General features: G+C 41.4%; 1 protein-coding gene across 1 annotated transcript; it reads right to left on the bottom strand.

Annotated features, from left to right (window-relative positions):
* Positions 1-739: 739 nt before the first annotated feature.
* Positions 740-21559, bottom strand: spon2a (spondin 2a, extracellular matrix protein). The gene is given in 7 exon segments (XM_032554371.1): positions 740-1398; positions 2760-2931; positions 3243-3389; positions 3391-3435; positions 9440-9660; positions 11821-12049; positions 17928-21559. Coding segments are annotated over 6 exon segments (1005 nt in total). The 5' UTR covers positions 17928-21559; the 3' UTR covers positions 740-1207.
* Between the last annotated feature and the right edge of the window lie 910 nt (positions 21560-22469).

Genomic DNA, 22469 nt, shown 5'->3' with positions numbered 1-22469 from the left:
TAAACATTGATTTAAAGGTGCATTGTTTTATTTGTCCATATGATTTCCACTGCTTGGCTCCTCTTATGTTTATTTGTTGTTAATATGAGAAATGTTCAGGCAAGTCACATAAATCTCATAAAATAACATGAGGACTAGTGTGAGTTTTTCTTAAACATGTACTACTTGTTAAACATCAGTGTTTCCTTCGTGGATGTTGAGTTACTTCTGCTATAAGCATCAAACCATCACAGATCCTTAAACTTAATAATGAGAAACAAGCATCATGTCAAAAACATCCTTTCTGGATCTCGTTAATGTCAAGAAAAAAAAAGAGATTTATCTGCTGTCAGTCAGATACAGATTGTCCTGCCTCAAGCAAAGGACTTTAAGTATCTTGGTCTCTGATGGTAGTAGACTAGAGAAAGGATAATCAGATAAATGCTTTGTTTGCAGTAATGTGTGTGCTGTTCTGGTCTGGTGTAGTGAAGAAAGCTGAGACAAGCAACACTTTTCAATTTACCATCCAGTCTATGTTCCAACCCCTCACCTAGGATGCTGCAATATGGGTCATTATTGATTGAACAAGATCCCAGATACAAGCAGCTGAAAAAAAGCTTTTTCTGTAGGATGACTGGATTTGGCTCTAGAGATAGATATACTTTTAGGTATTTTTGTTCACGTGTTTTAATTGGATTTTAGTTCACTGGAAAATCTTCCCCCATGTTTGTCCCAACTTTTTTAACATAGTATTGGCATGAACGCTACAACAAAATGCGCATTTATTTGAAAAAATGAAAAATGGTACACAAATTCTTTGTTTCAACCCAAATTAATTCATATTTCTGTTATATTGAATAAAACATCTAATTTTGGAGATAATTTACAAATGGTTGCATTTCACTTTTATTTACATTTTACAAAACAGCTCAACCTTTGGGCAAACACAGGTTGTACAACAGTTGTAAAAATAAAGTCAGACTAAATAACATTTTAGCTCTTTGATCTTCATCCACCAGCCAGTTTTTCCAAGAGATTTCTGTTTTTTCTTAGTTCTGCTGATTTGCAGACGTCTCTTTTTGTGGCAATACACATTGAGTTCTTATTGCTTCACTTCAAAAATCTGATAAATTCTCAACATGATAAAATGTTTTTTTTCAGTCCAGCACTGATAGCATGAGAGTCCAATGTTCATCACTGGTTGTTTTTATGCTCCCTGCTTTCACAATTACTGGCGTTTCTTTATGCAGTTGTGTGGCACACATTCATCCTGTTCCTCCAGCTCAGGGCAGGGGCTGCCAGCGTTTGCTGGCCGCAGAAGTATGTAACGTGTGCGGTGACGAACTCCACCTCTGGAGCAGGGACCAAGACACAGACCCCAAGATGACCAGAGGGAGACTTCGCAATCCAAAGGTGTTGCTGGGTTTAAAGAGAGAAGAAGAAAATGAAGAAACACTGCCCAAAGAAATGCCTGTTCTGCAGCAGTCATATACATGCAGACAGACAAGCAGATGGATTATATTGTTCTGGAAGAGTAAACCTATGGTCTAGTCTTACCCAGGGAGGGTGAGAAGTGTGATCTGTCAAGGATTGGAATTCACTCTTTGTTCCCTGTCTTAAAAAGTGTGACCACTAAACTATCATGCTACTCTGGCATTGCCCCTGTGCCTTTTCAATATGCAGCACTGAAGAGGTCTATTAACAATGATAGACCTATGCAAAATCTCATCCTTGTAGGTTGACATCCTGCCAATGGAGAGCTATTTAACTATCTCAGTCTCTGCTACTGTGATGGAATGCCTTCTTCCGAGTCTTCAGTTTCTGACTCCCTCACAGTAAAGAGACAGGATTGAGGAGATTCTCAAAGTGCTCTTTCCACCTGTCTACAATAACATCAGTCTGGGTCTGCAGTTCCCTAATTCAAAACCAGACAAAACACAGATGCTGCAGTCTGTCTTGTTTTTTCTATACCTGTGCTATTTGACAGTATTTAGAGACAACCAAGCCTTCAAGGCCTTCTTCAACCCAGCAAGTTCCATCACCTCTGGGGTCCATCAGCAGATCCTCTGGTTACCAACACAACAAATGGCAATATATTTTAGGCCATAGCTCTCGAAAGCCATGTCTGCAGTGAAGGTCCTGCCCCATTCTGATTTTATGTCCCCAACTTCCCTTGGGGGATGAGAGAGATTCTCCAGCAGGCATCAGTTGAACAGGTTCCTCCACCAGATGTTCACCGCTCATTCTCAATATATGTTTGGTTTTACCAGATCTGTCTAACAAATCGCTGCCAGTGGATTCAGCTCGCTACCAGGTGGCAATGAGTTGATATCTCTAGCCCTCTCTTGAGCCGCAGCAGGTCAAATGATAAGATTACAACACTGATCATCGACCTTTAGCCCAAGATGACCTGGTATCAAGCACACTTATGATCAACTCATGCTCAGTCAAATTGCAAAACATTCTTTGGACTCCAAGAAGGCTGGGTAATCTGAATTGCTGTTCAGTGCAAAAGGTCATAACCTTCCCTCTTGCAACTTAATGCTATAAAGAGGTGACCCCTCATGCTAGTAAACTCTAAAACTGAGGCAATCAGCTGAGAGCTTGTGGGTAATCCCCACACCCTGGGAAGCCCCTCTACCCAGAGTTGTGTTCCACACTATTGTGGTTCAACCTCAAACAGCAGCTCCAGCTTCTTTCCTACCAGTAGCTGGTAGGAAAAAGTCTAAATACTTTCAGGAGTATAAATATTTTTGTGAGGAAAAGCTTTGTGTTATTACCTGAGAAACGCTGAGGATTGATGGAGTTTGGCAGAATGTGATTAGAAATAGAAGTTTGGCGGTCTGGTGTTCGACGCTGTCGGGTAATCTTTATGCTGGCAATAGGTGGAAGCTCCTTTAGTCGAGGGTAGTAGAAGGAATTGGCTGGATGGTTCGGCATTTGTGACGTGATCTGAAAAGCAGTCAGCAAGCAGTTCATCAGAAAAAGCAACAGATTCTCAGTAGAACCCCCAGTGCACATTAGCCAGCTTTAAAGCACATGCTGCAAAAGGATGGATAGTCTGTTATATAAGGGGCCCCTTTTTATTTAAATCACTTCAGGTCAGACGTGAGGGCTGCCAAGCAATCATTCAGCCACAGACAGCTAAGAATGATGCCCTGTTCCCACTCTGCTTACGTACTCCAAAAACAAGACAGAGACACCAGAATTTGAGGCACCAACAGCTTAGTGAAGGACATAAACAGATGATGGTTTCTTCATACCTTTGTAATGTTTTCAGGGGGGCTGGTGGGAAAGTTGGGAGAAGAAAACGTGAATCCACTGTCCGTTCCTGCATCATAAGGCTGGAGGTCGACGGTCACTTCCTGTTTCCACCGGTTACCCTCACAAAGATTGAGACTGTCCACACCGAACAAACCAGTCAGGGCTGGGGATCATCTTCACCATCAAAGATAGCTGTCAGACACAAAACACTGATGTTAGACTTCAATGTCCAAAATAGAGAGTTTAATTGAAAAACTATGAAACACTAATTATCATAATTTTGTAAAAAGGGATGACCAGATTACCAGGAAATTAAACACTACATGGTAGTAAAAAATACGTACAGTTCCTTGCAAAGGTACTCATAAAATTTGTGCTTCACATTAAAGCCACAACCTTATTGCACTTTGTTGGAATTTATGTCACAGACCAACATAAAGTAGTGCACTTTAAAGTGGGAGAAAAATTATACATGTATTTTCACTATAAACAAAAATCCAAAAGCATGCATCCTACTGTGATACCCCTAAATACAATACAGTACCACCAATGGTTTGTGAAGGCCTCAGAGGTTTGTTATTAAAGAACAAATAGCAACCAAGTGCGAAACAGGTGAGGTTGACGAGAAATTTAAAGCAGAGTTCAGTCATAAAACAAAACTCCAAGCTTTGAACATCTCACAGAGCTCTGCTCAATCCATCATCTGAAAATGGAAAGATTATGACACAACTCCAAACCTAAGCAAGACATGATAGTCCACCTAAACTGGCAGGCTGGGAAGGAGAACATTAATCAGAGAAGCAGCCAAGAAGAGGATTGTTGTCACTATGGAGAATCTGTAGCGTTATCAGCTGGGAGAGTCTGCATACTATTAGCTGCACTCCACAAATATTAGCTTGTTAGAAAAGAGGCAAGAAGAAAGCCATTGTTAAAAGAAATAGATCTAATTTGTAGTATTATAAAACCACGTTAGGAAAGTGGAGGCAGAAGAAGGACCTCTGGTCAGATGAAACCAAACTTTCTGGCCAATGCAGAAAGAATGGATAGAGCTAAAGTGCAGAGCACTCCTAGATTAAAAACATGTTTGAAGCTGAAAATTGACAGTGGTGGAGGTTCACCTTCCAACAGAACAATAATCCTAAACAACACATCACATACATTAACCTGAGATTAACACAACCCGGTCTGACTCAGCTTGAGTAATTCTGTAAGGTAAAATTAGTAAAAATGTCAGTCTCTAGACTGAAGTGTGAGGTGGCTTTACTCAGAAATCATAAAAAGAGAGCTGAGTGCTGAATGGACAACACATATTATAGATTTTCTTTGACAAAAAAAAAATGTACCTTTTAATTTAACTTCTAAATTATGCACTGCTTTTTGTTGGTTTATCACATAATATTTATATAAAAAATACACTCTGGTTTGTGGTTGTAATATGACAAAATCTGAAAATGTCCAAGGTGTAAAACTATTTTTATTTTCCACCAACGACTCAAATAGGTTGCTACCATAATAATAAACCACACATGCATCCTCAATACCATCCAAGACCCAAACTGTCTTGTTCCGTCACATGTAAGGTGATATAATGTCTAGTCAGTCTTCCAACAGAACCCCATAAAAAAACCTTGAACTCTATTTGAAGCTGAATAAAATAACTCTTATCTCTAATAAAAAATATTTTATACTTTGACATGTAGATTGAAATGTAATGAAAACACTTGCTATTTTAATATAATAACCATTAGTCCACTCTGGACTGTGCAACTTTAAATCCTGTGGAAAGTGAGATGAGTGCAGAATGAATGAAATTACAGAGATCACAGTAACATCAGCCAGGACAATAAATGCAATAGGCCTGACATCACACACACGAGCGCCGATGTAGGGATTTTGCGACTATAAAACAGTCGGCATGTGTACACGTGCACCCCGTCTGTCTCCCGTATGATGTATGTTTCCTGAGAAACGGTGATCTCATCTCGGAGAGTGGATTTAGGGTCAAAACACACTGAAGTGATGGCAGAAGACCAGACAGCAGCACTTTTGAAAACTTCTCCATTTTTGGAAAAAAAAACACATTTGACAATTGCTGCTCATCTTGTCAGTCTGAGGGTCGGTTTTTGTGTGGGCTTTGAATGAATCGCTGGTGTTGAACCAAACAGAGAGCGGGGACCAGCAGATCTGAGACAAAGGAATGAGATGAGTCAGGAAGACATACGAGTGTTCGTTTTTCTTCCAGTGATAAATGTTAAAAAGTAAAGACTAAACCAGAAGAAGTCTTGTGGCCTTTTAGAAACATCAACGTCCTTCCTTTTTGTTCTTTGAACTTCCTGCCTCTTACGCTTTTCATCTTTTTCTGAAACTCTCCTGAGCTAATCTGAAAGGTGCCGCCTCTCGGCTAATTTCTTTATTATTAGCTGAACGGAAGTTTGCATTACATAGGACCTGGTCAGGACCAATCTTGAAACCCCGTGTCCATCTCAGAAAACCGTTTTCAAAGACCAGAAGGCATCCAGCAGAAAGCCTCTCGAGCGGCTTAAAATGGATCACATTCTGCGTCTCCATCTGGTTGAGCTCCACATTAAACAATAGCTGGATATATGATGACAGAAGTCATGTGTTTGGGATTCCTGGCGGATGTCGTATAAACCATCGGCTGTCTTCAAAGGAATGATACAGTATTTATAAATGAGAGCGCAACAGACAGTGCAACATACTCACAGATTAAGTTATCAGCTGGATCACGTCATTAAATCATGTCCAAAACAACACACTCAATAGCTGGGCTTTGCTTTGCTTATCTGATCTAAAAACAGACCAGCACACACGTCACATACCTAGAAGACAACACGGCGGGGTGCTGTACATTACCTATGCTTACAGAAACAATGCTCAACTAAAGAGTGTTCAACTCTTTCTTTTTGCCCTCTGGTTCAAGGGCTCAGAGAATTAGTCTCCTAATGTAGTTGACAATGCAAGCAGGAGACTCTCTAGACATGATAATCTTGAAGAAATGCCACTTTTTACGAGAAATTACAATAAAAATTGAAATGCAAAAACAGGATCTAATTCTTTTTATTTGAAACAGTAAGGCACATATCATTGCACAGATTGGCGGACGGATAAAAACCCAGATTTTATTGCATATGGGTGTGAAGTATAGTAGACGCAAGAGGAATGGACCTTCTCTCTCACCTGAACATGCAGGTAAGAAGCAAAAAAGCCCAGATAGGAACAATTTTATCAGCTGGCGCGCTTAAGCTGAATCAGAACTTTATTAAAGACAAGCAACAACCTTATATCGCCTCAAAAGAGGCCACAGATTTAATAAGACAACTTTTTACTTTACATACACTTTTCGTACTCTGGAGACATTGGTATGATTGCCTTCTGAATGGCTAGGAGTTGTTTTTTTTTTATTGTACTTTTTATTCTTTTATTGTCTTTGCTTTCCTTTGTATGTAATCTGGACTCTGAGTCTGTAATAAAATCTATCTATCTATCTATCTACATTTCAGATTAATTTTTTTTCTTGCTGGTATCAAAACTGTGAAATGCTTGTGGACCCCTGTGTGGGGAATTGAGTCACAAAAAATATAGCTTATAAGATGAAAGACAACTGGGGGGAGAAAAGAGGCAAAGACTGGGTTATAAATACTAGACGATGACATCGTCTATATTCTAATTGATGAATAGTATTGTTACAAGCAGTTGAAACCAAAATTACACATAATCTCTGGTAGATTTAGATTAAAAATAATTTGTATTCAAAGAAGAAGTTAATTTTTGAGAGGAAATGTAACAGGAAATAATAAAAACGTGTGAAAGAGTTTACGTTGCACAACAATTCATCTGTTTTTATTTACCTTTTCTTCTTAAAAATGATTTATACCTTTATCAATGAGAAGTGTAAAAATCTTTAACAGCATGAGGATGAGCTGAATTTAGAGCAGTTCTTGTTAAGGGAAAACTGGCTCAAATATGCACACAAACTCCTACAAAAGCTCCAGGAAATTTCCAACTTTTGTACTCAAAAACCAGTCGAGCATATGAGTTGTATTGTTCTAATGAGCTGGTGGTCTTGTTGCATTTTCCCCCTTTTCATGTTGACAAATATTTCGCACAGAAAGTGGAAAGCGTCCATGTTACTGTTTTACATGTGTTTGGCTAACTATGAATAGTTTACTAAGCTGATAAAATCAAACTGGGTTACATACAATTAAATTTGAATTTGACCTGCTTGTCTTGTAATGTGCCATTGTGATAACATCTGATGTGAATAATCACTAAATAAATACAAAGTGAGCTGAGCTAAAAACAGACAATTAATTCAACATGCCAGATGTTTGAATTGCTTCACAGAAGAGCATTTGTAGCATTGAGGTTTTTACTAAGAAAAGCACCAGACCAGTCAAAAGTCAGAAAAATCTTACATGATGTTGAACATAATGGGAGGTAATTCTTGTTTAATTTTTCTCAACGTAAAGCCACTCTGCCCAACAGACATCTTCATAAATAATATTTCAGAGGAAGGAATGTGTACATAGCCTACAATCCAACCAGCTCCTTTTGTTAAATGACATTCTCGGATTAAAAGTTAAATGTGTTTTTTTTTTTTTTTTCTATTTATTAAAATTAATGAACTATGAAAGATTTCATTGGCTCCCCCAGCGGGTCAGTACACGACATATCATACTCACCAAATTGCATCAGATTATATCTGCTGTATCTATTCATACCAGCATCCAACATATGAAATGTTTTAAAATCTAATTGAAAACAAAGGAAAAGTAAGACGTTTTTTTGATTAAGCATTGCAGAGTGAGGATGACCGAAAATGGATTTAGACATTTATGTTGAAACCACGATCTGGTTTGAAGCAACCTCTAATCAACTAAAGGCCCCTCTCTTGCGTTGGCTTGCGTTAACGTTCGTGAGTCGACCATCAGAGGAACTCTGAGCAGGGACGATGTCCACTGCAGGGAAAAGGCGATTACCGTCTGAGAAGAACCCCACTGCCCCATCTGCGGTTTGTTCCCAGTCCAGATTGACGATGAATAAACTCATCTGCAGTTTATTAAAGATCACATGCAGAAGAACGGGGACTGTTGGAATTGTGTTTTGTAGACAGAGAAGACCAAACATTGAAGTTTTTGGTTCAAAGCAAAAAATGATCTGTTTGGACAAAGGAAGCACTGCGTCCAAGCAGGAGAAACTCATCCCAGATGCACAACCCTAAACGACAATAATGGTTTTGACATGTTTTGTTACTCGTGAAATAATTTCAATCAATCATTACAACAAATTTTGACCAACAGTGTCAGGACATTCATTCACTGACTTAATCTCTAAAGGCAAGTGAGGCCTGTGGAGCATTAAATGATGTTCTAGGTACTTTATGACCTTCTGGATGTATCGTCTATGGACTCTTGGAGTAATTTTGGAAGACTGGCCAGTTTTCAGATGATTCACCACGAATCCATGTTTTCTCCATTAGTGAATAATGACTCCAAGTGTGGTTCACTGGAATCAAAACCCACTAAAATGCTTTTGTTTCTTTTCTTTTTTTTTTTCAGGCTGAGAGCTATTAATGACTTTGTTCCCTAACTATTCTTGGATATCTTTTATCCCTTGTCACATTGTCACAAATAGATTCTATTTAAGGGATTTCTGATTTCTGCAGTAATTAGGCCCGGGTGTGGCTGGTGAAACTGATCTATTGTGGTTAAGCACAGCTAATGCATGACTTATCTTTGTGCTTGGTGATAATAACAGGATAAGTTTTATTTTAGGTTTTGTATGGACAAAGCACGCTAGCTCAAAGTTTAACAAGCTAATTAACAAAAAGCAAAATCACTGGTGGGCCAATTTTCTCTTCCCTCAGACAGGAAAACTGTAACTGTTTCTACGCGTCTGCAGTCTTTATGTTGAGGTAACTGGCATTTACTGGTATTTACCTTACACAGATGGGCCCCTCCCTCGGCTCCAGTTCAGCCTGAGAGCAAAGTGTGCAGGATAGATGTAGGCGTTTGCGGCTACTGAACTCAGGCACTTGGTCTAAACAAAGTCTGACAGGGTGTAGTGGAAATAAGTAGGACATTACTTGGTGGGTGCATATGCACGGTGTAATAGACCCAGCTCAAAGTGACTGCGTGAGTGTAGATGTGCTTTTTGAAGCGTCATCGTCTCCTACCAGTGGGTTGCGGGGCACCATGAGCATCTCCGTGGAGCTGTGTCCGATCCCATTGGGAATGCCGGCTGTCCGGTACATAACTCCGACCGTGCGCTTCTTCCGGGCCTCCTTGGCTGCTTTCATCAGCTCCACCGTCACCCCGACTTCAGCAAAGCTCTGCACCCCGGGACTGGCTGAAGAGCCCTCCTCCCAGAGCCTAAAGTGGTGGTTGTGGCTCGCCACTATTGAGAGAGAAAAAGCAATTGAAGAAATGTGAGATGAGAGAAGTGAGATGCATGCTCACTTGACTCCTTTGCTTTGAGTGTCGAAAGCTCCGCAGAGTCCTGAGCCAGACGATGAGATCATTTCCACCACGGAGCCTGAGTGTACTTCTACGGCTGCCTCCTACTTCCTGCATTTAAACTGATAATTCTGAGGGAATTGCTTATATGCATGTGTTATTGCAAGGTTATATTCTCCGTCTTTTCCTGCAGAAACCGCAACACAGGCCGGAGCTGCCAGGATGTAGGTCAGGATCCTGGACTTGGCAGGCAGAAGTTGGACAACAATTTATTTTAACAATTCTGAAAACCCTTAATGATGCTTTTTGTGCAGCCTGGGCCAGCAGGCTTTCTCTTCACATTCTTTGAAAAAGTTCTGGCTATCTCAGAAATCTGTTAAAAATCAAGAGCCCAGTTTTAGATTTGAACCACAGGTTCTGGAGACCCACAAAGCCACTGACCTGGACCCGTGGTTTTAAGGGCAGAGTAAGGTTAGCCAGAAACACGCTGACAAATGCTCTGATGGTTCTGCCTTACCTCACTTTTCAGAGCTGCATAAAGACGCTCTGACACACACACACACACACACACAGACTCAGGATTTTAACCTTAAATAGTCTTGACACATGTATGAGCGCACACTTAGTTGCACAACTTGCCTAGCACACTTCACACACTATCTTGTTTCTCCCCATACCGCCGTTACTTGTGGACTTTAATTGCATTTCCATCCTAACTAGCATCAAACCCCCGAAATTTGATAATGCATCACACTTATGCCCCACCAAGACTTCAAAGTCAACCCTTCCTAAATTGCTTGAGTATTTTTTTTATTCATGACAAAGTCCAGTCCTTCAGAGTCCTCGGCCCTATTCCGTACTGACGTTTGCTGCAGATTTTTTTTTTTTTTGTCCCCTATAGTTTGCCGTCTGCTCACTGAGGCCCTTGTGTTTTTGTTCCCTGGTGACAAAGACCATCTCTTTCCATGCCCATGGAAATAATTATGTCAGAACCACTGGTGCCTGTCTCTGTTAGGAATAAGTAGGGCACTCTCCTCTTCCATGGCATCACTGGGCCACCTGGAAACCAGACATCGCTGTTACTATGTCCCCAATATTTTGTGATATTACTCGCTTTAACCTTCTCCTATTTTGTCACATCGCCATAACAAGCAAGAAGGGACCACTGCTTTGGCATGTTCTTCAAAAAAAATCTTTATTATTATTTGATTTTTAAACTCTCAGCAACAAGACGCAAAAAGGTTTTATTTGTTTTCTTGTGCTTGAAAGCACTGATCAAAGCATGAGATGAGTAATTTCTCTTTGAAAGCTACTCATTGTGTGGCCTATCTGTAGATATGTGAATCATACTTGTGTAAACGTGCAGTTCAAATTTCAGCTAAGGCAGTTGTCAAAAATCTTAAGTCTCCTAAATTGGTGCAAGCACAAAAAAGTATAATGATTTAAACTGAAAAGGGATTTAACTGTGTGAAAGCTACATTTGTCCACGTCATTTTTCCATCATCAAAGTCTAATTTTACTGTGTTTAGGATTCAGTTATGTTTTTCATTGGGGTTTTTTTCACAACATTTGCTCAATGTAGCTGGATGTAGTATAATGTACCTAAGAGTTGGTGTAGGGTTTGTAGTCGTTCTATGTTAAAAAAAAGTATTTTAAGTATCACGTTTTGTTGGTCATGCTGGTTTTCAGGTTTGTATATTTCACTGAATTCTTGCGTTTTCTGATCACCTCATTGTTTAGTCACGTTCTTTTCTGCAGCTTTTTCCTCAGATTTTGGTTCAAACTTTTGTTTTTGTGATCCACTTTGAATTCTCTGATCTCTGTTCATGGTGTTTCCTCCTCCTTACATCTGCAACACATTCAGTTAATCAGACTCACCTGTTTAGGTAATCATGTTTATACTCCCAACTCTTTTCAGCCCCATTTTGGAACCATGTGATTTGTCTGACAGCCGATAGAAAAACAAAGAGGAACACCATCTGGTAGTTTCTTTGACCATTTTTTAAAAATTCACCGGTAATAAAATCTTCTACCAGTGTTACGTATGACGCTTTTATTTCATTCCAAAAACACTCTAAAGAGAAGCCAGTATCTTTCTCACCTATGAGTTTGGACCACTGCGCTGGGGGTCGGAACAGGGGATACTGCTTTGGAAACGCCTGCGGGCTCCAGTGACCTGTAAAGACCAGGATGTAGGAAGCGGGACCCTTGGCTGTGCAGCCCGTTCCGTTGAGGGGTTGCAGAGGCTCGGCAAACGCGAAATGAAGCTTCACCAGCAAAACAAGTAGCTTGTGCAGCCAACCGCAGGCCGGGTGCTCTGAAGACATCATCTGCAAGGAATGAAAAATGAAAAACCGGGTTATTCATCCAGCTGCATGTTGGAGCTGGAGATGATTCCTGAACAAAGTCTGATAAGGAGGTTGGAACTGTAAACTGGGAGGCACCTTTTAAGATCAAATGTGTTTGGGCACATAATCTTGGTTTGGGAGGAAACAAAAAGGAAGACTAGTCAGAACATTTAGGAAGCCAAGCCCTGGACAAACCTCGAAAATAAAAGGAGACGGGGAAAATTCCACATCCCTGCCCTCGTATCACAACACAGACGTTTCATCTGAGAACAAAGCTTGTTGAACCTTCTGACCCTTGAGCTTTCAACTTCTGGGCTGGGCACGGTGTGTGTGTTGATCTCCAGCCAATCTCTAGCTATGCGACAACAGCTAATATTCAGCAGGAATGTGTGTTGCAGGAGCTGCCCTGAAATAAAACGGCACATATGACATGTCTGAGGCTGGATGTGAAATCTATCTGACCTCACCGACTGACCATCCACTGACCCTCAGCTGAGTCAGACAGACTCGCACTCTATTTAGAGGCAGAGAGGGGAGGAAGGCACGTGCGGAGCCATCACATGCAAACACTTTTCACCTTTTATATATTTTAACAGGGCTAAGGAGAGTAACTGGAGGGAAAATGTGTCTTTTCATTTCTCTCGAATTTTCACCAAAGTTTTCTGCCTTATTTAGATGATGGCCAAAAGTTAGACTGCAGTGTTAAGTTCACAATGTCAATGCTAAGCGGTCAAATCACCATTAGTGAAAATTGTAAATATCTTAAATCACCAACTTGAATTCCATTTTATGTATATTTGAGGTTAAAACCTTTTTTAAGAGCATGCAGGGGTTTCTAAAAGTAATGATTCTTTGCTAAATTTTGTCACAAAATGCCTATACGTTATCAAAAATCTTAAGTCTCCTAAATTGGTGCAAGCACAAAAAAGTATAGTGATTTTAAACTGAAAAGGGATTTTAACTGTGTGAAAGCTACATTTGTCCAAGTCATTTTTCCATCATCAAAGTCTAATTTTACTGTGTTTAGGATTAAATTATGTTTTTCATTGGGTTTTTTTCACAACATTTGCTCAATGTAGCTGGATGTAGTATAAAGTACCTAAGAGTTGGTGTAGGGTTTGTAGCCGTTCTATGTTTAAAAAAAAAGAAAGAAGTATTTTAAGTATCACGTATTGTTGGTGCTCTACACCCTCGGCAGGGTCCTGGAGGGTGCATGGGAGTTCGCCCAACCAGTCTACATGTGTTTTGTGGACCTGGAGAAGGCGTTCGACCGTGTCCCTCGGGGAGCCCTGTGGGGGGTTCTCCGGGAGTATGGGGTACCGGGCCCTTTGATACGGGCTGTCAGGTCCCTGTATGACCGGTGTCAGAGTCTGGTCCGCATTGCCGGCAGTAAGTCGGGCTCGTTTCCGGTGAGAGTTGGACTCCGCCAGGGCTGCCCTTTGTCACCGATTCTGTTCATCACTTTCATGGACAGAATTTCTAGGCGCAGCCAAGGTGTTGAGGGGATCCGATTTGGTGGCCTTAGGATCTCATCTCTGCTTTTTGCAGACGATGTGGTCCTTTTGGCTTCATCAGATCGTGATCTGCAGCTCTCGCTGGAGCGGTTCGCAGCCGAGTGTGACGCGGCCGGGATGAGGATCAGTGCCTCCAAATCCGAGGCCATGGTCTTGAGCCGGAAAAGGGTAGAGTGCCTTCTCCGGGTCAGGGGGGGTGTCCTGCCCCAAGTGGAGGAGTTTAAGTATCTCGGGATCTTGTTCACGAATGGGGGAAGAAGGGAGCGGGAGATCGACAGGCGGATTGGCGCAGCGTCTGCTGTCAAGCGGGCGCTGTACCGGTCCGTCGTGGTGAAGAGAGAGCTGAGCCAAAAAGCGAAGCTCTCGATTTACCGGTCGATCTACGTTCCCACCCTCATCTATGGTCATGAGCTTTGGGTCATGACCGAAAGAACGAGATCGCGGATACAAGCGGCCGAAATGGGTTTTCTCCGTAGGGTGGCTGGGCTCTCCCTTAGAGATAGGGTGAGAAGCTCAGTCATCCGGGAGGGACTCAGAGTAGAGCCGCTGCTCCTTCACATCGAGAGGAGCCAGTTGAGGTGGCTCGGGCATCTGGTCAGGATGCCTCCTAGACGCCTCCCGGGTGAGGTGTTCCGGGCACGTCCCACCGGGAGGAGGCCCCGGGGAAGACCCAGGACACGCTGGAGGGACTATGTCTCTCGGCTGGCCTGGGAACGCCTCGGGATTCCCCCGGAGGAGCTAGAAGAAGTGGCTGGGGAGAGGGAAGTCTGGGCCTCCCTTCTGAAGCTGCTACCCCCGCGACCCGACCTCGGATAAGCGGAAGAAGATGGATGGATGGATGGATATTGTTGGTCATGCTGGTTTTCAGGTTTGTATATTTCACTGAATTCTTGTGTGTTTTCTGATCACCTCATTGTTTAGTCACGTTCTTTTCTGCAGCTTTTCCTCAGATTTTGCTTGTAGTGTTGGCTGCTTTATGTTTGATTTCTTCCTTTGCATTATTTCAACATATTTCTCCACTTCTGATGCAGGAGTAAATATTTTCCTGCCGTTTCTCTCTGTTTTCAGCTTCATTTCCGAATTGCAGCACAAATAAACACAAAAATGCAATTTCAAGGCCACATGTTTGATTTCTCGTTTTACTGAAAGCCGACTTAAACGTGAAATAAAACTTTAAAGCTGAGAGCAGAAGATTTTTCTTTCTATTGACATTCTACAAAGGGCCAACCTGGTGTGTTTCTATAGTATTGCTAAAACTCCAAGCAGCTGCAGAATGCAGACAGTTAAATTTGGGTTAGTCAACACACACACACGCATGTCCACCCCCACACACCATCAACACACCTAACACCCATGTCTTGCTGCATATTGTCCCTGAGGTCTATTTCCAGAGGTCAGATTGAATTACTCAGCCAACATAGCTCTAAATGTCCAACTCTGACACTTTTTTCTGACCGCAGCCTCGCATGTCGCTGATCTTTTGATCAGTTCCCCATCTGTACTGAATGCAGATTAACCATTGCAGAGTTTAACAGCCACCCATAAAAATACCTGCAGTATGGAGACACATAGCCCAGATTTTATCACTGCAGGGAGAAATATCAAGGTTTGGATGTCCAACTAATTCCTAAGGTCATTTCTCTGACTTCTGCAAAGGCTTACAAGTTTCCTAAAACTGGTTCGCTTTTTCTCTTACCTCTTCAACACTATTTTGGTTTAGTAAACCCTCTGACCTTCCTCCTGAAAAAAAAGTATTTCCTTTATTTAACCAGGTAAACCCCGTTGAGATCTAGATCTCATTTTCAAGAGGGACCTGGGCAGAAGTCACACCAAAGCTGCAACACACTTCTGATAACCTGATATTTCTTGAATTTGCACATAAATATTAACACAAATAAACCGCAGATGGATTAATGAGAGCTCACGGTGATTCTGACGTGCAAAAATACACACTTGCACCTGCAGCCCAGGCCCACTGTGACCTCATCAGCCAGCATGGACTCACACGGAGGAGAATTTTTTTATTTTTTCCTGTAAGGCATAAGACGCAATAAAACCTTTCAGGCACCTTTCCTGTGCTGTTAGAGCAGCTTCATGCAGCGATAATGCAAACATTCAACCTCGTCCCATTAATTTGGTCATTCAGATCTGCACACATACACAGATTTTTAACAAGGAGCTGTCAGGGAAGGTAATTTTCTTTTTCTTTGTTTTTTTCCTTGAAAATCTTTTATTGGGCAACAATAGCAGAATCAGGAGTTTGTTCAGGACGAGAAAAAAAACAAAGAACCAAAGATGCAACCATCTGTGTTGAATTATCCTTTTCATGCATGCCTGATCCGTGTGCAGATTATGGTTGAGCTACAAGGAGAAAGATGGACACTTAGACAGGTGGGGACATAACAGGAGGTGAGAAATTTAATTAAGGCAGCCAAATGTTGCGTGCAAAACCTGATTATTCTAAAGTATTTTTAGATACGCTACTGACAGAAAGCGTAGAAAGAATGGCCATTTGGACAATTTGTGGGTAGAGTTCAGTGAAATGCCATGTAACTCCAAGAAGGAATATGTTATCACCTTCCTAAAATAATGGCCTACGTCACTTTTTTGCCAAAGGTGATTTTTGCAAAATAAATAAATGAATAAATAAAAATATTCTCTTTATTGTTTGCCAAAAGATGATTAAGACAAAAAAATTCCTTTTGGCAAAAAATAACTTTTACAAACATTCTTTTTATCAAGGTCGCCATACGCAAAAAGTCTAAAGGAAAACTGCAAAAATGTGTAGATTTTTTGTTTTACAAGACATTTGATTCATTCAGGTGAAAGGATAAGAAAAAAAATTATATATTTGTCAGTTTTCGGCTGCTTCTCGTCAAAGCGCAAGACAATATAAATGCATACAGAAGCTTACTTTAAAGCAGAAAAACACAGACATATCTCAAGAAGAAGAAGTCACGTTCACTTGAATTGTTGTGAAAACTATTCATCTTCTGCATTTGGTTTCCAAATTCGACCACAGGCACGCTCAGTTGTATTTATCTTCAATTACTCATAAATTGCATGTTGACATTGATTATTCAAAGTATTTACATAAATACATGCTTCATTTAGCTTACATTTACAATCAGTTTGTTGTTTTTATTTTTGTTGAAAGAAAAGACAGAAACTTCCTGGATGCTTCCAGACAACCAGAACATAAGGGCCAGACTCCTGCAGGCCCGGTGTGTGTTGAATGGATGACGGGTGCTCTGTGTGTGTTCCCTACCTGCGTTGGGTCAGTCGGAGAAGCAGCAGCACAACCACAGGGAGGATTCAGCTCTGCTCACTTTCCTCTCCACTGTAACTGGCACAACCTCATCAGTCTTTTTCGCTCGGTGGGCTCCCTTTATCTCTTTCCAGATTTCTCTCCTCCTACCTTCTCTCTCTCTCATTGTATCTCCTCATATTACCCTCCTCTCACTCTCTTTCTCCTCCCCCACTCGCCCCTCACCTCTCCTTGTATGGAAAGGCAGTTAACAGTCTTTGCTCCTCTCTCGTTTTCTCTCCCTCTGTCGTTCAATGTGCCTCAATTCCCAGAAGGCAGTTAACATCCCTCCAGGCAAACACCCCAAAGCATTGTCTATTTTTTTGGTGCTCAGTTGCTAAAAAAAAAAGGCAGTAAAATTGAAAGAGTAACGAGGACTTCGGCTCCGCAGACAGACATGCAACCTGCCTGACAAATGAGGGGAGTCTGGACAGAAGCACTGGCTCTGATTTCAGCAGCTAATTTCAGTTTGATTGGAAATCAGAGGGAATCAAAGGGGTTTAAAATGGTTTCCGTATCTTTACACTTCTTCTCTGTTTTAAACAACTTCATCTCCAGATCCAGCTGTGATTCGAGCATGAGGAACCCCGTTTCTTCAGGTTAGAGTGTGTAAAACGTCGTGTTTATGTGCAGCAGAAAAGAAGAAGAAAAAAAAAAGCGATTCCCCACAGCTGGGACGCACATGGACAGCCAGGGAGGTTTCTGTTATCAGGAGCCACTTGTGAATATGTTGAAACTGAGTATAATAGAGACACTGTTTGTACATGTTAGAGTCTTAAAACAGCCACTTTAACCGAAGGCTTCAAAAGGAACAAAGCAGCTACCTGTATGCCCTCACATACATAGCCTGGCAAGGAAACGTCAGTGTGTAAAAACTCAAAAACCTTTCCCAATTTCTCATGTGTGGCTAGATAATGTGATACAATCCCCATCATATGTTCATATGAGAAGAGACATTTACACAGTAAATGCTGACGAAGACCATGTTGGAGCATCAACTTTTACAGCAGGTAAAAGTAAACAGGAGCACACATTTTACCTTTCCAAGCCTGGAGGGATGAAATGAAGACCCGGACTCTGACTACATGCACTATACAGACAAGAGAAGACAGAAAATCTGATCAAATGTGTGTGGTTTCTATGTAGCCTATTTCAATTATTGAGAGTTCAGTAGTTGTGTAGTGCGTTATCTTCTGATGTGACTTGCGGATGCGACTATGGATTTCCATGATCTAATGAATTATTTCAGATCATGAAAGGACTCGGGTTGCACGGTGGTGTGTTTGTTAGGACTGTTGCATCACAGCAAGAAAGTCCTGGGTTTAAATCCCAGCCTTTGGTCTTCAAGCGTGGAGTTTGCACGTTCTCCTCTGGGTTGAAACAACGTTTCTGTGCAAAACCTGCCATTATGGGAAACATTTCTGGAGAGAGACTTATACAGTTTGAGCGGTTTGAAGGATGTCTTCAAAGCATTGTTTTTACAGCTATGTTGTTGTAGCGCACATAAAACCTCACAAGTGAGACATGAAATGATCACATGGAGAAAGTGGAGACTTTCTGCCACTTCTGTTCACTGCCTCTACATTTACACAAGCAGTCGATCGCAAAAACAAAACATCTTGACGGTGATTTGGGCATGTGGTCAGGACGCCTCCTGGACTCCTACAGACACGTTGATGCCTGTGCTGAGAGGAGCAAAGATATTCTCAACCGGTGCAGAAATTACAGACCTTCCAGGAATAAGCAGCTGATGATGACGAGCAGAAAAGGGAAGAAGGAAAAGCAGACGTATGGGTATCCAGTAACAATTTAGTTTTTATGTCTAAAGGAGTCAGTTAAGTAGATATATGTCCCTCCATCTGTTTTCCCTTCATTACGGGCTTGATTCATCTTTTTGATTTGCATCCTTCACCCAGTCTGTTCTGCTGCGATGCAGGAAAACTCCCCTGCTTCCGCTTGCTGATTGACAACAATGAACTCAGCGAGTAGGCAGACTGATTTCAAACAACAGTTTTAGATTGGTCAGGTGTGCATGCGACACGTAAAATCACCTAAGCTCACAATGGCAGATAGAGCGTAAGTGTTTCTGAAAACTGGAACTAATGATAGCTGTGATTATTGTAACACACACACACACGCCCGCACATGCACACATGGGAGATTAGCATTAGGACACCAGATACAGCAGCAGATCTTCCAGGCTGACGCAAAACTCCAAGATAGATGGAAGTTTTCCTCTCGTCCTCATCAGTCAATCATGAGCAAGAGTCAGCGTTACTGCAGTCAGTGAAGTCCAGAAGGGGAAAAGCCATGAGCTAATCACAGAACGCCTCCACCAGACAGACGCAGAGAAGAGAAGGAAAAAAGCAACATTAGAAAGAGATCAGGCATTCAGCTGAAGCTCACATTTATGCCATTTTTGGTATAAATTTTTAACGGCATGTTCTGATCTATCTAGTAAGAGAGATGGTACGGTGCCTCACCAAAGTTCTCACACCCCTTGATGTTATTTTATTTTTTTTGACATTTTGTCACAAAATGCCAGCTATATCCACCCTCCCTTCAACTCTGACCAGGTTCTCTGACCAAAGCCATCCCCTCCGCGTGATGCTGCCTCACAAAGTAGTGGCAGCGCTACACGGGTAAGACTTTTATTCAGCTGTCTTTCTTCTTAACAGATTTGTGAATTTATACCTGTCATATGCAGCAGTTCTTCCACCTGAGCCGTGGTTCTCTGCGTGTCCACACAGTCGGTTTAGGTGGATAGGAATATTGTTCTACCCGCCTGTGTCTCTGACCCGCTGCTGAGGGTGTCTGAGGCCAGGCGTATAATTTAAGTCAACTAAATTATACAGATGTTGACTCTCTTTACTGCTTACAAGACTTTTTAGTAGCATTAGATTTTCTACAGGTGGATCAGAGGAAAAGTGGGCAATCTGAACTGATCATGCAATTGCATTCCACACACGTTAATTTTCTTTTTGCACATTTTGAAAACTATTTATGCATTTCCTTTCACAACCAAAACTATGCGCCACTTTGTGATAGCCTGTGAAATAAAACCCCAGTTGAAACACGCTGAAGTTTCTGGTTGCAACGTGACAAAAACGAAAAGCTCGACAGGTATGAATGCTTTTACAAGGTGCAGTTTGTGTCTTTTGGAAAGTACAAGTTAAACCTTATGAACCTGAGGATTTTGAGGAGCTATTCTCAGCTGAAGACTGTCAACAATTACAGTGCACATTTATGGAGTGTGCGATGCAGAAGTGGGTCAAACAGAACAAACACGGCTGAGATAATTGTAACGAACACAACCCAGTGAAATCATTTCTGTAAACTCGGACAAGCTTCTCAGGCAATTTAGAGATGATCTTAAGTGGCTAAGAGTCCATAAAAATCAGACACAGATGTTTACAGATGGTCAGAGAGCTGAATACAGATCCAATCATTTAAACAAGGATGTGAATCACCCGCTTCCTGGTGCTCCGTGTAAACACAGAGATGAAAACCAGGTTAAACCCCAAACCCAGGATGCTAATGTACTCACAAGTACACTCCAGAGACAAAAAGAGACTTCTTACACCAGACCACACATGCAATATCAATCATTTTTGCACTGATTACCGACTACGATCAGAATTAAACCAGCAGAGAAAAAAACCCCCAAAAAAACAATCAATACAGATTAAATGAGCAGTTTAAGTGTATAATAAGATTGAAAACCAAGCTCTGAACGGGACGCAGCATTTGAGTCCTTTATAGGCTGAAATAATATTCGATCATTCCAGAGACAACCCAAGACAAATATTTATCCCGCTGCCTTCGGGTTGGTAGTACGATCCCTCCAAGTGGGATACTTTGTCTGCCTGGAGACTAATCCATCACATGGGCAAGTATGCAAAAGCATGCCATACACTACCACACACACTGATCTGTCAAGCTGCCCCCATTAAGGTTCAACGCTGTTATTTTTTGTTGACTTTCTCATGGCAGAGTGAGGTTATTTCGGTTTTAAGGAGAAAATCTGGAAACTAATACTTGCGGTTGAAAACACTTTTCTTCAGACAAATGGAAGAAATATTGGGCTGAAAGAAAAAAAAGAGAGACTGTTGGCAATTAAAAGATATGTATTTCAAATTGGAAAGGTCTCAAGTGTTTGAATTAGATTTTGTTTAAAAAAAAAAAGAAAGACATCATGTTGTATTAATTTTCTAACACAGAATCAAACACTAAACACATTTAAACAATAATAAAAAAAAACATTCTGAAAAAAGAAAAAAGGCAGACATCTGGAAACTAGCAGAAGCAAAAAACCACCTTGTTTTTTTACCAAAATCTAGTGCACATTGACCCATTTTACAGAGCACTTATCTGAATTTACGGACTCAGAAGCAGTGTGGGAACCGAGGGTTCACGTTTTACTGGTTTAACTGTGTTCTCCCAGAAGTGATGAGGCCTCAGTGTCTACTCCAGCGCTAAATGAACAAGCAAAAAAAAAAGAAAAGAAAAAGCTAAAATCCCTGGCGTTGCAGCGTGGCAGCTGACGACGTCAGACTGAAGAAGGAGTTGGACGAAGTGTGTTTGAAGTGTTAGTCACGTCCTGTAAAACCCAGCTATCATCCTGGGCCTCTTGTAACTTCTGAGAAGTGGACAAACAGGTGATTGTGCAATACGGCTGTTCCCCCCAACTTCAACAAAAACGGAGATAAAGGCTCTAGTATGTCATGGTGTAAAGATCAAGGTACTTATGGACAGAAGTGCTTCAACTACTGGACTCATTATGTTAATCAGCTGGCTTTTCTTCAGGAGATGTAGTGTAACTCTCTCACATCCATACACAAACAGTCCGTTGCACTTATACAACATAACCATCAACTTAAACGTATTGTATTTGGATTTCTTTTGCATTCAGTCCCATTTGCTGCGATTACTCTAAATAAAATTCAGCTTCACCAGTTGCTGTTAACAGCCTCTCAATTAGTAAACAATCATTTATTCTCTGCATAAAGTGGAGCGATGCCAACTCTGGAGGAGCAACACATCTGCTGACAAAAACAACGTTATGCACTCAATACATCTTGCCTTTCTGAATGCGTGTCAACAGAAGAGGAACTGCTGAAAAAATTATTTGCACTTTGCCACAATCGGCGTAGGAGACACAGCAAACATGCGGAAGAAGGTGCTCTGGTCAGAGACAAAGATTGAACTTTCTGGTCCACATGTGAAACGCCATGTGTGACGTTATGACCCACAACACCCGTTACCCACATGCGGTGGCGGCAGCATCATGCCATGGGGAGTCTTTTCTTTATCAGGATAGAGTATCAGAACTGACAGCATAAATCATAAGCTTAAATCTAAATCGAACAGCATGGAGGGCAGAGCAAAACTCAGGGCAAAACTGGAAGAAAACATGTTTGAGGAAGAAAAGACTTCAGATTGGGGTCAAGGTTCACCTTCCATCAAAGTGCAAACTAAAGAACCCTAAAAATTAGAGGTGTGTGATACCGCATTTCATGGTACACAGTACAGCTCCAGAATCGCCGATAACGATTCAGATGCTTGATATATTATTAAACTT

Source organism: Xiphophorus hellerii, chromosome 23 (assembly GCF_003331165.1).
Source record: "Xiphophorus hellerii strain 12219 chromosome 23, Xiphophorus_hellerii-4.1, whole genome shotgun sequence".
NCBI lineage: Eukaryota > Metazoa > Chordata > Actinopteri > Cyprinodontiformes > Poeciliidae > Xiphophorus > Xiphophorus hellerii.
Note: the sequence above shows the minus strand (reverse complement) of the source record. Positions and strands in the feature narration are given on the sequence as shown.